Source organism: Mesoplodon mirus (assembly GCF_964341445.2).
Source record: "Mesoplodon mirus genome assembly, chromosome: 3".
Classification (NCBI taxonomy): Eukaryota; Metazoa; Chordata; class Mammalia; order Artiodactyla; family Ziphiidae; genus Mesoplodon; species Mesoplodon mirus.
Window position 1 is genome coordinate 183,210,612 of NC_138978.1, and position 14,338 is coordinate 183,224,949.

The 14,338-nt window shown below is 42.6% G+C and overlaps 1 protein-coding gene across 1 annotated transcript in view; it reads right to left on the reverse strand.

The window, feature by feature from the left end:
- TGFB2 (transforming growth factor beta 2) overlaps nucleotides 1–14,338 on the reverse strand; it is an 83,550-nt gene that overhangs the window by 17,515 nt on the left and 51,697 nt on the right. Inside the window, exon 2 of the mRNA XM_082614434.1 lies at nucleotides 13,784–13,947. Within this exon, the coding sequence (XP_082470560.1) occupies nucleotides 13,784–13,947 (164 nt within the window). The remainder of the gene's footprint in view (nucleotides 1–13,783; nucleotides 13,948–14,338) is intronic.

The window sequence follows — 14,338 nt, forward strand, 5'->3', positions numbered from 1 at the left end:
CCAACAGTGTAGGAGGGTTCCCTTTTCTCTACACTCTCTCCAGCATTCGTCATTTGTGGACTTCTTAATGATGGCCATTCTGACTGCTGTGAGGTGATACCTCACTGTAGTTCTGATTTGCATTTCTCTAATAATTAGGGGTGTTGAGCATCTTTGCATGTGCACATGCCTGTCTTCTTAGGACACTGACCATATAGGATTAGAGGCCTACCCTACTCCGGTGTAACCTCATGTTAATTTAACTAATTACATCTGCAACGAGCCTGTTTCCAAATAAGGTCATGTTATGGGCTGCTGAAGGTCAGGACATCCACATATCTTGTTTTTTTTTGTTTTGTTTTGTTTTGTTTTGTGATACACGGGTCTCTCACTGTTGTGGCCTCTCCTGTTGCAGAGCACAGGTTCCGTACACGCAGGCTCAGCAGCCATGGCTCACGGGCCCAGCCGCTCCGCGGCATGTGGGATCTTCCCAGACTGGGGCACGAACTTGTGTCCCCTGCATCGGCAGGTGGTCTCTCAACCACTGCACCACCAGGGAAGCCCCACGTATCTTTTTTGAAGGGACACAATTCAACCTATAACAGTAGGTGTTCATGCATTACTGTGGGTTGTGTAGGTTCTGATGCTTGATCTGAAGGGGAAGTTCTTCAAAGCAAAAAACACTCCTTTCTTATTCTTCCACAGAGTTTTTTCCACTGTAGTTTACACAGTCCATCCTTGGTAAATCCTTATTGACTAACAGACTTCATTAGAAAGACATATATGATCAAGTGACATACAACCCGCTGAACAATCAGACATTTATAGTGATAGAAACTACTTCTCAGAATTTTACACATACACGTGGACATACACCTCACAGAGACTTCATAGATAAACAAATAGACAGACATCTATATCTATATATCCATATCTGTATCTATCTATCTATGATGACAAAGAATCACCTGACAATGTAAACAATTTTATACGTATTTTACCCTTTCTACTTAACATATTTTCTTGTGGGAATGAAAATGACGAGAAAAAGCAAGAAAGTAGAATTTCCAAGTACTAGAAAGTGGGGTCTTAGAATCAGAACTGGGTAAACGCCTTCTCTTCCACTGAGGCATAAACATAGCCCTTTGTCCCTGTTCAATTTTAGACTCCCTGAACAGCACTGGGTCACCTTGGGCGTGTCTAACAAACTGACACACTGCATGATTACCCTTCGGAAAGTGGCCTAACAGACCCAGCTCTTATCCTACTTCTCCCATTACCACGTCCTGTAATTGCCGTGGCCCCTTTGTGACTGCATCCCTCTAAGAGGTCGTAAGGAATGCATACTTCACAAGAGCTTCCCAAGAGCCTGCATAGCACACACTTATGGAATACACATCAGCTTCAAAAGAAAGACTCACATTAAAAATACAGTCTCTTTGGAGCTGAGATATCTACATTATTATGTCCCGATATTAACTCTTTCTCATTATAGTACAACGTAATGTACATTGGTATGTTTCTGTATTACACAGATCCATGTGCAGTAAAAGTATGGCATACAGAGGTCTTTAATGACCTTTATGGAAATGACACCAGCAAGCTACATGCACACACTCACACACATACACACACACAGGAAAGCCTCTCCTCTGTGATGAAAACACCTCATAATTCCCTATTTTTTTTTCCCTATTTTTTCCTTCACTTTTTTCATTCTCCACACACGGGCCTTTGTGCTGACTGCACATGTGCATAAGCAAGCAAATGCATCTCTACAGGTCTGAGGGATGAAGGAGTCCTTTGTGTAAACAGAAGTCTCTGTGATGCTGCAGCTCGACCTCATTCACAAGAGCATCAGATATAAATCACACAGCAGAGAAAACGATTCAACCAGACACAAGTCACATCTGCACAGGCAAGGAAAGAGGCATGTGCCACACAACAGTCAATGATGGAATCTGATGAGAAATGAAGTCAAGACCACAGGTCAAGTCAGTCCTTGGGACCAAACCACACAGCTCAGTCCTAAGGATGTTAATAATTACCCAGTTGTTTCCTACCACGGGGGGAATGAGTGTCCCCAACAAAACTTCGAGCTGCCATATCTTCTGATTTTCTCATTTGATATCCCCTTCCAATTCTGCTCTGACTAAACACAGACACACACATACTTAGGGAATACACTTCCAACCCCCTTTTCCTTCTTCCAGGCTCCCAACAACCCACATGACCTGTACTGTAATTCAAGTCCCTGCTTATCTTCAGCTGAGCCCTTTAATTTAGAGGGTGTGATTCTAAAGTAATGAATCTAAAAAAATAAAGAGCATGGTTTTTCTACCATGTTTATGGGTTATCCAAGAGGATCAGTTTCATTACTGTATTATATATATATATATATGTATTTTTCCTACATGGTTATTATTCACTTAACCAGAAGTAGCTCTGAATAAGTAACAGAAAATGGGTAGCTATCAACATTGCTTTCTTCATTAATAGCTACCGAGGTATCTTTAAAACAAATCTAGCAGAATTTCCAAATCCAAATAATTGATGTTTCTCAAGAGACCCCTGATGATGTTACACGCTTATTTCCACAATGTTCCTTGTACTCAACTCTTTTTCTTTAAATTTTTATCGGAGTAGAGTTGATTTAAAATGTTGTGTTAGTTGCACGTGTACAACAAAGTGATGCAGTTATAAATATATATAATCCTTGTACTTAACTCTTATTTTGAAATGTTTCTTCGATGTATTCAAAGACATTTATTGAACATCATCTATGCACCAGGTGCTGTTCTGCGAGATTATCTCTAGAGGTAGAGACAAGACCATAAACAAGATGAAGATGGAGAAGATCAAGTATAGCATGTGACAAGAGTATGGAGGAGAAATGTGGAGAACAAGGACGGGAAGTGTCGGGAAGAGGGACCCTGAGATGTCAGATAGGTTGGCTAGGAAGGTATCTGAGCAGGTGACATTCGAGGAAAGATCTGAAGGAATGAAGAGAGGGAGCCTTCTGGAAAATGGCAAAGAGCACTGCAGGCAGAGGGAACAGCAGCCACAGGCTTTAGAAGAGGGTGAGCCCAGGGTGTCTGAGGAACAGCAAAGAGGCCAGGATGGGGGAGCCCCCTGAGTGGGGGAAGTCATGGCTGGGGAGGCGAGTGAGCAATTGGCCAGGGAAAGCCTCAGAAGGCACAAGAAGGCCTTTAGCTCCTACGCGGAGTGAGGTAAGAAGCCACGACAGGGCTCTGACCAGGGAATTTGGATCGGACCAACCTCTCGGCAGAGATCGCCCTCACTGCTGCGTTGCAAACAGCCTCGAAGGTGGCCAGGGTGCAAACAGCAAGACGAGGCCACTGCAAAAGCCCAAGCAAGAGACAAGAACCCCTGGGACCAGGGTAGTAGCAGCAGAGATGTGAGAAGTGGTTGGATTTCGGTTCCATCTTTTAAAAACTGCCATTAAATAGGAAAATCAACTTAATTACTTTATATGTTTCTCTTATTTAGAACTTTGGCAGTTTTAAAAAATCAATAGTACCTTTCAAAAAATCCAGATTTGTCCCCATTGAAGGAATTCTCAATTATGTATTTGTAGGCTGTGAACACAGTTCTAGAACCCAAAGTTCCCCCAAAATATTCTGATTACTCTTGCTATCAGGAAATAAACACATAACCTCCCTTGGAACAACTTTTGCCCTGGTGGAGTTATAGAAAAGTTGACAGACATTTACAAGATGGAAATAAAACTACTGAAATCAATCCAGGAAGCAGGTATCAAGCCTAATTGTGTGGTGGTGAGGCAGGGAGAGGTAGTTATGGGGCCAGGGATGAGGTAAAAAGACATCCCCACTGGGGTCAGTCACTCTGTAATGGTTTCTTCAAAAAGAAAAGCAAGACACATCACAGCCCCCAACTCATCGCAGCTGCCCTTGGAGTTTTTATACAGCAAAGACCCAGAATGCTAACACCATGGCTGTTCCCATAATCCTGCTCTGTTCCACTGATCCCCGGAAATGGGTCAGATGACACCTCATCCAATCAGAGATGAATGACATCATCCAACCAGAGACAACTGACATCATCACGGAGTAGTTTTACGATCACAAACCCACTCTAGGGGAAGTATAAACCATGTTCTAGATGACCAGCAAAACCCTGGTGAAAATAATCCACGCCTGACGCAGCCAACGTGCCAGACACTTTACAGTTGTGTTCTCCTCACAGCAACTCATTAGACAAGAACTGTCAACCTCCAGTGGATGAAGAAAATCTGAGGCTCAGAGAGCTGAGTGATTTGGAAGACCAGAAAGCTACTAAATAAAAAAGGTGAAAGGGCTGACTGGCTGCAATGTTCCTCTTTTTCCTACCCAGAGCTACTCACCAGCAATTAAATGAGACCACCACACACAGAATGAGTTGGAAATATTATCTAAGAAAGTCCTGAAGTTAACTTCTGGGGCAGCCACTGCAAACCCAGGACCCGCAGCAATAGGGGCTAAGATGAGTTTTCATTACTAAGAGATTTGGAGCAGATCGTAAATTTAAGAGATTGTTTCTGATAAAAGTTCAAAGTCAATGCTTTGGAAACAATAATAATCATAATAATAGTAACCACTGAGTCGACTAATATTGTGCTAGGAGTTTCCATGCATTCTCTCCATGCCTTACAAAATCCTTGCCAAGTAGGTGCTTCTATCCACATTTTACTGATACAGAAATCATCTTGGTGATGTGACTTCCTCAGACTCCCCAAGGGGGAAAGTCACACCTGGAACTCACACTAGCCCAACTCCAAACCCTGGACTCCTCCTACCAGTAGGGTAAAGCAGTCAACAGCATGGCCTTTGGGGCCAGACTGCCTGCGTTAGAATCCTGGCACTGCCTCTTCCAAGTTGTGTGGCCTGGGCAAGTTTCTCAACCTCTCTGTGCCTCCGTTTCCTCATTTGTAAAATGAAGATAATAATAGTAACCACCTCATAAGGTTATTATAAGGATTAAATGAATCAATCTTTATAATGCACTTAGAATAGTGCCCAGCAGACAGTAAGCACTACATGGGTTAGCGATAATTCTCAACACGGTTACTGAGCCACGCTACGCAAAAGAACAGAGAATTATTAGTTACCATTGCACGATTATTAACATTTCTTTGAATACAGTGGGGAAGGACTACTGTTCACACCATTTTGGGGGTCCTGTCTGCTCACAGCGTTCATAGGCTTTGGGTAACATCATAACCTAATGCAAATGACAACCATCCAATTTCCTTTCGAGGCAAGCATGTCATTCGATCTGTTTGCAAAAACCTGAGATATTAATAGCCTTGTACAAACAAAGTGTTTATTATACCTCACGGCTTTTTTTTAAAGTGGGTCACTATACCTCGTGTGTCTCCAACGTGGCGCCAGAGTTAGGATCAGTATTAAGGGGTTTGTACATTGTAAAATTCTGGACAACAGGAGCTCAGTATAAATTTTTTTTTTCAGTAGAACTTTTTGCAAGTCAAATTTAACAGACAGTCGGGTTTCTTGGCTGACCCCTTTATATTTTACACACCCTTGGGCAATATGAGAAATGAAAGCTGAACTCTGTGTATGTGTGCATGCATGCGCGTGTACAATGGCACATATACGCATGTGCATGCGCACATGTTTGGGATTAGGAAAAGGTTAATTTTCATTAACCCCACTAGTGCTGTGGTCCTTGCAATGACAGGAACCTTACCCTTCATTTTGCAGCTTTAGAGTCCCTTAAAAAGCAGGCCAGGGCTTCCCTGGTGGTGCAGTGGTTAAGAATCCGCCTGCCAATGCAGGCGACAAGGGTATGAGCCCTGGTCTGGGAAGATCCCACATGCCGCAGAGCAACTAAGCCCGCGAGCCACAACTACTGAGCCTACGCTCTAGAGCCCGCAAGCCACAACTACTGAATCCTGTGCACCTAGAGCCCATGCTCCGCAACAAGAGAAGCCACTGCAATGAGAAGCCCACCTACCTCAACAAAGAGTAGCCCCCGCTTGCTGCAACTAGAGAAAGCCGCGCACAGCAACAAAGACCCAGTGTAGCCATAAATAAATAAATAGATAAATAAATAAATAATAAAAAGCAGGTCAAGGCCATCTACCTTGAATTATCACTGTAAAGCCTTAGGGGTATGCATCGTTTAAAATCTTTCATGGAGATGAGATACAATGTCCATTAAAAGTAGCTGGGGATTCGCTCCTCCACACTAAAATCTTTGTTTACTTATTTTGCTCCATAAACATCATTTCACTCTTTCACCCTCAAATCTGAAAAATCATTTCATATGGACTATACAGCTTGAAGCCAAAGATAAATGGATATAAATGACTTAGGATTTAGCCGCTGTTTTGTATAGCCTTGCAAGGGATCTCTAAAGATGAGATTTCATCACATTTGACAAACCCATTACGGCACAAATGCAAATCCAACTAGGCCTTAAAATCCAAGGATTGGGAATTCCCTGGTGGTCCAGTGGTTAGGACTCCGCACTTCCATGGCAGGGGCACAGGTTTGATCCCTGGTTGGGAAACTAAGATCCCGCATGCTGCACAGCACAGCCAAAATAAATAAATACATCCATCAATCAATCCATCCCAAGGATTAAAGAAAGAGGTCAGAAAAAGCAGGAGGACAGATTTTATTTTACTTTTGTTCATCACAGGTCTGATAGAGTATTCTGTAGAGGGGGGAGTTCCTTTGTTAAGGCAAAGGTGACTTCAACTGAAGCTGAATGTCCTACCTCTACCAAAATAGACACCACCATTGCCCCTCTTAAGGCCATGGTCAGGAAATCTAAGGTGCCTTGGAAATCCACAGAGCTTGTTTCATCCCAGCACGTTTATCTTCTACTGATTAATAGGGAACTACCAGCAGACTGTATTCTATCAAGATCTGACACCAACATTTGTGGCCTCACACCAGCCCCATGTGAGAAGGTGCCATTTTTCACCTGATGTATGATGTATGAACCCAGTATATCGCATTGCCTCCCAGGGAGTTCTTTTGCATGTTTTTTTTAGTGGTCTCAAGCTAATAAATTAATCGAATGATAATCTGGCAACTGACTCTGGCAGGTAATTCTGTAGAGAGCTCTTCCTCTTGGAGGAATCGAAGACTTAGAAGTCAAAATCTAAGAGATGATGAGGAAGGAAGGGAACTAACCTAGGTTGACTGCCAACTCTCCATCCGACAGTTATATACACTGTTTTATTTCACCCTTACAATAAACAGCAAGTGAACTGGAATTATTAAAAAAAACTTGGATCACAACGCCCATACCAGTGAACACTACACCATGCTGTCTCATTAAGGGTGACAAGTGAAAGAGTGAATAAAAGAAAATGCTGTGCATAGTAATTAACCAAACCTGCTCCTATCTCAATCTGATGCATTCAGATATTCCTGCTATAAATATTGTTGGGCTCAAAGAAATCTCTTGAGTCAGGCACATGGTGTATTGGAATTATCTGCCTGTCCACCCAAGGAGTCCAAACAAGATGGCAGACTGCCTCCAAATTCTCACAGCTCCCTTTCTGGAAGGAATGAGTTCTGAGGCATTCCTCTGGATTCTCCAAATTTTGTTCTAGGATTCCCTTGGGTATATCTCTATTAGTGGAAAGACGGTACTGTTGAGACACCATTTATACGTCTGTTCCTCCACCAGAGCCTGAGCAACTGGAAGGCAGAGTCTGAGTCTGATTTCTCTCTAGATGGCTGGCACCAGTTCTGGTGCCAATGCTAGGAGGTGTTCACTTGGAGTTTGCTAACTACGACACCATACAGTGTGTTAGTGTGGCAGATTAAAGATGGCTGCAACTTCTTTGACACTCCTCCCATCAAGAGTTGGGGTCTATTTCCTTTCCCTTTGAATCTGGGCTGGGCTGTAGGTAATTTGATCTATAGAATAAGGTGAAAATGATGCTCTGCTAGTTCTGGGCCTTGTTTTTAAGTGGATTGGCAGCTTCCACCTTGGACACTTGGCCCCTTGAGCCTCATGTAAAAAGCCTGACTACTCTTCTGGGAAGACTGCTTGGATACATCCTGAAACCATTTAGAGAGAAGGGGGGCTCAGTCATCCCATCCAAGCTCCAAGCTTATGAGCAAACTCATCACAGATCCTCCAGACCAGACCAGCTTCCACCTGAATGCCATCAAGTGACCCCAGTCAAAGTCACATGGAGCAGAAGAACAGCCCAGCCAAGTCTTGCCCAAGCTTCTGACCCTTAAAAGTCAATAAAATAATTGATATTTGAGGCGATGAAATTTGGGGGTAATTTGTTATACAGTGGCTAGATCATTGAAACATTACAAAGATACAAATCTTATTATCCTAGAGGTGGTAAAGTTTAAAAAGGAACAGTAAATAGAACCACAGAGAGAGAAAACAAATTTTTGGTAACCAAAGGGGAAAGGGAGGGGGGGAGGAATAAATCAGGAGTTTGGGATTAACACACTACTATATATAAAATAGATAACCAACAAGGACCTACTGTATAGCACAGGGAACTATACTTGATATTTTGTAATAAGTCATAAGGGAAAAGAGTTTTATATATATATATATATATATATATATATATATATATATATATATATATATATAACTGAATCACTTTGCTGTACACCAGAAACTAACACAACATTGTAAATCAACTATACTTCAATTTTAAAAAAAAGAATTGGGAAATAAGTGTGAAAAGGATGTAAGTTGGTTAGAGAAAGCTAGAAATAGCTGGGATTTCCAAGGCCCTCTGAGGTCAGCACCCCTAAACATAAGTATTTTTTGGTGGTCTCCCATAGCCACGAGGTCATGGGCACTCTTACATAAGTTATTAATTTCTTGGTGCTTCATTTCTTTGCTTGTGAAATTGGGGACTTAGCCCCCTCCAAGATGGCAGATACCCTTGCTCTTGTTGGTGATACTCAATTGAAGAAGATTCCCCTCTCCTATTTTTTTTTCCCTCTCATAACTCTGGGCATGATTTTAATCATAAATACAAGCACAACTTAATCAGAGAAAGATGTATTCCATTTTCCAAATGCGCTGAGAGTTCTACTAAATATTAGTAGGTTCAAAAGCATTCCCAGAGCACTGGAGCTTTATCGGAGCATATTTCAATAAAGGTTGCCTTCGTCATAAATCTCTAAAAATATGGTAAGGGTCACTCCTATTTGGAAAAATTTTCAGTTTTCCTCTTTTTTGCCCTCTTTCCCTGCATATCAGAAGGCTTTATCCCTTTCGTATTCCCCCTGATACTGGTGTACATCTGAAGTCATACTATGATCACACCAGTATATGCTCTTTAGAGCCTGTTAACATAACAGAAGTCAGAGGTAGCAGGAGGACAGTGTGGTTTTATATTACCACCATTCATCACAGCTCTGACAGACTATTCTGTAGAGGGGAGAAGAGTGAGAGTTGCCTTGCCAAACTAAACATGATTTCCACAGAAGCTCGTGTATCCTGACTCTCCCAGGCAGGGAGAAATCAACAGATGCACAGCCCTGGACAAATCTAACTCTGAACTCACTCCCGGAAATGCTATCTTAGGTCTTTCTAGCCTGGGATTCGGACTCTAGAAAGAGGACCCATATACATTTTATGGGACAGAATGACCCCCAAAACTTGGGATATGCCTTAAATCTGTGATTCCCAATGGAGAATGGAGAATGATCATATCTGAATCATGAGGAGAGCTTTTCGAAACCACATCTGTCCAGAGGCAAATCTTTTCCTCTCCAGGGAGAATCAGAATCTCCAGGAAAGGGACTGTGGACAGGCCTTGTAGAAGCTTCCCCAGGACATTTAGAGGTGGGGAAGCACCTCCTGCACTCACATGTGAGCTTGCGCATGCGTGCACACACACACACACTTCCCCTGCTTAAAATCGATGTCCTGAGGAATCTTAATAAATCATCCATACAATCATCTAAACACCCTGAAAACCTATTCCTAGTCATCCTATCTCTCTTCCTCTAGGAAGTAGATTGTCAACCATGTGTCCAGTAATACAGTAGTCAAAGGGAATCTAGAAACTTCAGAGGCTTTGTTCTTCTGAATAGTTGAGCTCTCCTCATAGCTACAGATCTACCCATTTAAGCACTGAGTATTTTATTTTTCAAAATAACATTTCAGCAATTTTGCATAGAAAACCCTCTAGTACCTTACGGCACGTGTTCAGTTACCTGAATATAATTGAGCCTCACCTGCATAATTGAAAGCCGTTATTGTAAGCATCAATGTCTGTCCTGGGACTTGAAGAGGGAGTTTATCACTGAAGGCCACAAAGAGTTCCAAATGCATGGAAGGCAAGAGGCAAGTTGGAGAAGAACAAGCCAAAAATGGGACTCCAAATAAAAAGGCCACAAGCAGATGTCAGAATCCAGATAGGGTGCCACAGAGATAAAGATTGGGTTAATTACAAACAGGATAAGATTTAGGCAAATTGTCCATACAGGCACTGCATTCTATGACTTGATCTTCTGGGCCAGCATTATTGGGGTGCACAAGCAAACATCTCAAGTCTAAAGGGTCATCTCCTCCTGTCAGAGTGTCTTCCCCCAGCACTCCTTCTAATCCAGTGCTTCGAATTTCTTGTGGTCCCAGACAGGACCAAAGGCTGCCTTTCCGGTGAGTCAGCTGTGTGTGTGTGCGTTGTGTCTTCTGTGAGGGTGCTCAGGGATCTCTCTGACTCACTACCTGGACTTTGGCTGTGTTTCAGGGGGTTAGATTGCTGCATAGCTGAGCTCCAGATAGATAAGGAGATGTTATTCTTCCTTATTTTCTTCTATAACTACCTCCTTCCTGGATCCCGTGTTCAGTGTCACTGAACAAGCCCAAGGTCATGTTCTCCATACGATGAGCTTCTGTTTTGGGCTGTATCTTTTCCAATTGGGGGGCTTTAATTGGAGCAGAGCCTGCTGCTTGTGTCATGGGGTGGTCAGTGCTGCAATAACCTCTGGGAAGGTACACATCCACTGAGGACTCACTGAGGTCCTCTAAATTACCAGCCTCCAGGGACAGATCCCCTCCCGGAGATGAGATGGCCTCTGGGAGGAAGACAAACTATCAGTAACCCGCTATCAGAGGCCACTCCTCGGAGCAAGGTCAGGAGCCAAAGCATAATGGTGATTTAGCAGCTTACGTTACAGGCAACAAAACCTAACAGACCTTGCCTTCAATGAACTGAAGTCACGTAATTGAAACAGGGCCAGAGAGAACAATCTATCTGCACAGAGAGGCATGTACGAGAGACTTAATTGAAAAAGAAGAAAAAAGAGGACGGGGAATAATGTTTTTGTTTTTATTTTTCAAATCACCTTGCAATATCTCTGGCTACCTCTGATCAAGCTGCTTTTTCAGAGAACTCAGTCTTTGCTTTCCCTCCTAATACAACTCCACCCGCTGGCCGGCCTAGTTTCTCTTATTTTTCTTCTATTCTGGCTGATATTGAGGCAAAGAGGTAGGGAAGGATTTGTTACAAACAGCAAATGTGGTGAGGAGTGAGTGCTTGAGAATCAGAGCTGGACCTGGATCCCAGCCCCACCTCCTCCTAGCTGTGTGACCCTGGCCAAGTGACTTAATTTCTCTGTGACTCAGCATCTTTCTCTGTAAAAAGGAGAAAGAATCCAGTAGTAGAAAGAATATTTGAAATGAGTGAAGATGGTCTAAAGGTACGAACTTCCAGTTGTAAGATGAATAAGTTCTGGGGATGTAATGTACAATATGGTGACAATAGCTTGTAATAGTGTATCAAATATTTGAAATAAGAGAGTAAATCTTAAAAGTTCTTACCACAAAGGGGAAAAAAACGTGACTATGAGAAGTGGTACATGTGAACTAAACTTACTGCGGTGATCATTTTGCAATATATACATATATCGAAACCTTATTCAAGGTTGTACACCTTGAACTAATACAACATTATATGTCTGTTATATGTCAAAAAATGAAACAAAAAGATACCTCATCATGCAAACTTCACAGGAGAGCTATGGATACAAATGGAGGCAATACTTATAAAGAGCTTAGCAGAGGGGCTGGTACACAGAAAGCCGACACTGTCTGATACTCTTAGAATGCACATTAAGATTTTAAGGTCTCCACGGAGAGGTCCCTGAGGATCTAAGCAAGAACTACTTTTCATGAACACACATGTAAACTGGTACTTGAAAACTGTTTTAACAACTTCAAACTCATTCTCAGAGATTCCATGTACAATGCTTATTTGTGTGGGAATTTTTCCATTTTCCCAATAAATGCAAAGAAAAGTTTTATCCAGATTACCAAAATTTCCAGATGTTTACAATCCAGGACAATTAGAGGTCTCCACATGCAGATGTCAATTCCTTTCATTCCCTCAGGAAGCACGCTTTTTAGTCATATTGTCTCACATGCCTCCTCCTTAACGTTGGGGTTCTCGGGTCTGTTCTTATTCAGTCTCCCTCTACATACCTTCCCTGGAGGGCAACACTCTGCCCTAGTCTCTCCTCACCTCCTGGCACTGAGTACCATCTCTTTGGTACCCTCAACAGGCCCCTTCAAAGGAGACCCTGTTTTGGCACAAGTGGCTCCTTCTGTCAGGAATGACCATCCCTCATCCTGTTTTAACAGATGCTTCTTGAGGCCCCACCGAAAACGTCAAGTCCCTGGTGAAATCTTTCCAACTCTTCCCTCTACAGACACTGTTCATACGACACTATGACATATTCACTATGACCTGATCTGCCTCCCTTGCCCAACTCAGGGCTTTCAGAGCAGTGCTTTCATGTGTATCAGATCCCCTAAAGATCTTGATAAAAATCTAGATTCTGATCTACATTCTGTGCGTTCTGATTTGGTAAGTCTGGGCTGGGGCCTGAGATTCTGCATTTCTCCCAGCTCCTAGGTAATGCTGACGCTACTGCCCGATAACCCACGTGAGTAATAAGCTGTTAAGAACATCTCTCACATCTCAGTAACTTGGTATCACCATCATCATCATCATCACCATCATTATTACCATCACCATCATCATCATCATATCATCACCATCATCATCATCATCATATCATCACCATCATCATCATCACATCATCATCATCATATCGTCACCATCATTATCACATCATCATCATCATATCATCATCATCACATCATCATCATCATCATCACCACCATCATCATCTTTTGACACAGCTGCCTAGCAACTGTACTTAGGGAGATGAGATATCAAGGCTGCCTGAAATCGTGGTGGACAGTGGTGAACAGAGATGTGCATCTGGTGTGGGATGGACTAGAAAGTGCGGGTAGAATCAGAGAGGAAAAGGAGGCAGGATGAGGTTAGTGAAGAGACAGGAGGTAGCAAAGAGAGGAAGAAAAGACAGTGAAAAAGATGGAGAGAGAGACAACAGGAAGGAAGTGATGAGGGAAGAAAAGGAGAAAGGGATGGCCATCAAACGAGAAAAGAAAGGTAGCTGACTTCCCTCCTTGGGGTGGGACTGGTCCTACCTCATCTGACTTTACAGAGTAGGGGGTGGACTTCTGGACTTGAGCCCTCCCGAGGGTGGGCACTCTAGCCATTCATGCCCAGAGCTTCCCCCCTTCACTCTAAATGTTCTGCCTTCCTGAGCAAGTGAGGAATGAACTGTCACTGTGAGAGGAATAATAAATGAGGGTCTATGTCATGATTATGCGTGTAGAAAACGGCGTATCTCAGTTCAGAAAATCTCAGTCTGTAGGAAGTCCTTTATCCTAAGACTTCAAACTGATTGTCCATTCAAACAACCCAAACAAAAGTTACCTGATACAGTTCGATCCGTTGTTCAGGCACTCTGGCTTTCGGGTTCTGTAAACGAAAGACTCTGAACTCTGCCTTCACCAAATTGGAAGCATTCTTCTCCATGGCGGAGACGTCAAATCGGACAATTCTGAAGTAGGGTCTGTAGAAAGTGGGCGGGATGGCATCTGTAAAAAGTTAGGGCAATCATTCAAAATGATAAAAATCCATTGTTCTCTCACAAAAGACCACGCAGCATGAGATAGTCTTAAGAAACCATACGGGAAATATCTACAGAATGATTTCGTTTCCAATGGCCAATTTAATATCATTAACAATTGAACCAGAAAAAAAAATAAACATCTGCATTTGGTTACAGGAGCAGCAGATTAATAGGGATTAACAAACCACTTCCAACTCCATTTGAGGCTATAAAGTTAACCCTCTCCTTTGAAAGTTGACAGAGTGGTGGAAAACCCTAGATGGTTATAAATTGGAACAAGTTCATGACAGTGGATGCCTGGAGAGATCCGTCGGGCTTGCGTACACTTTCGTCAGTTGTGCCAGGAAAAGAGCTCC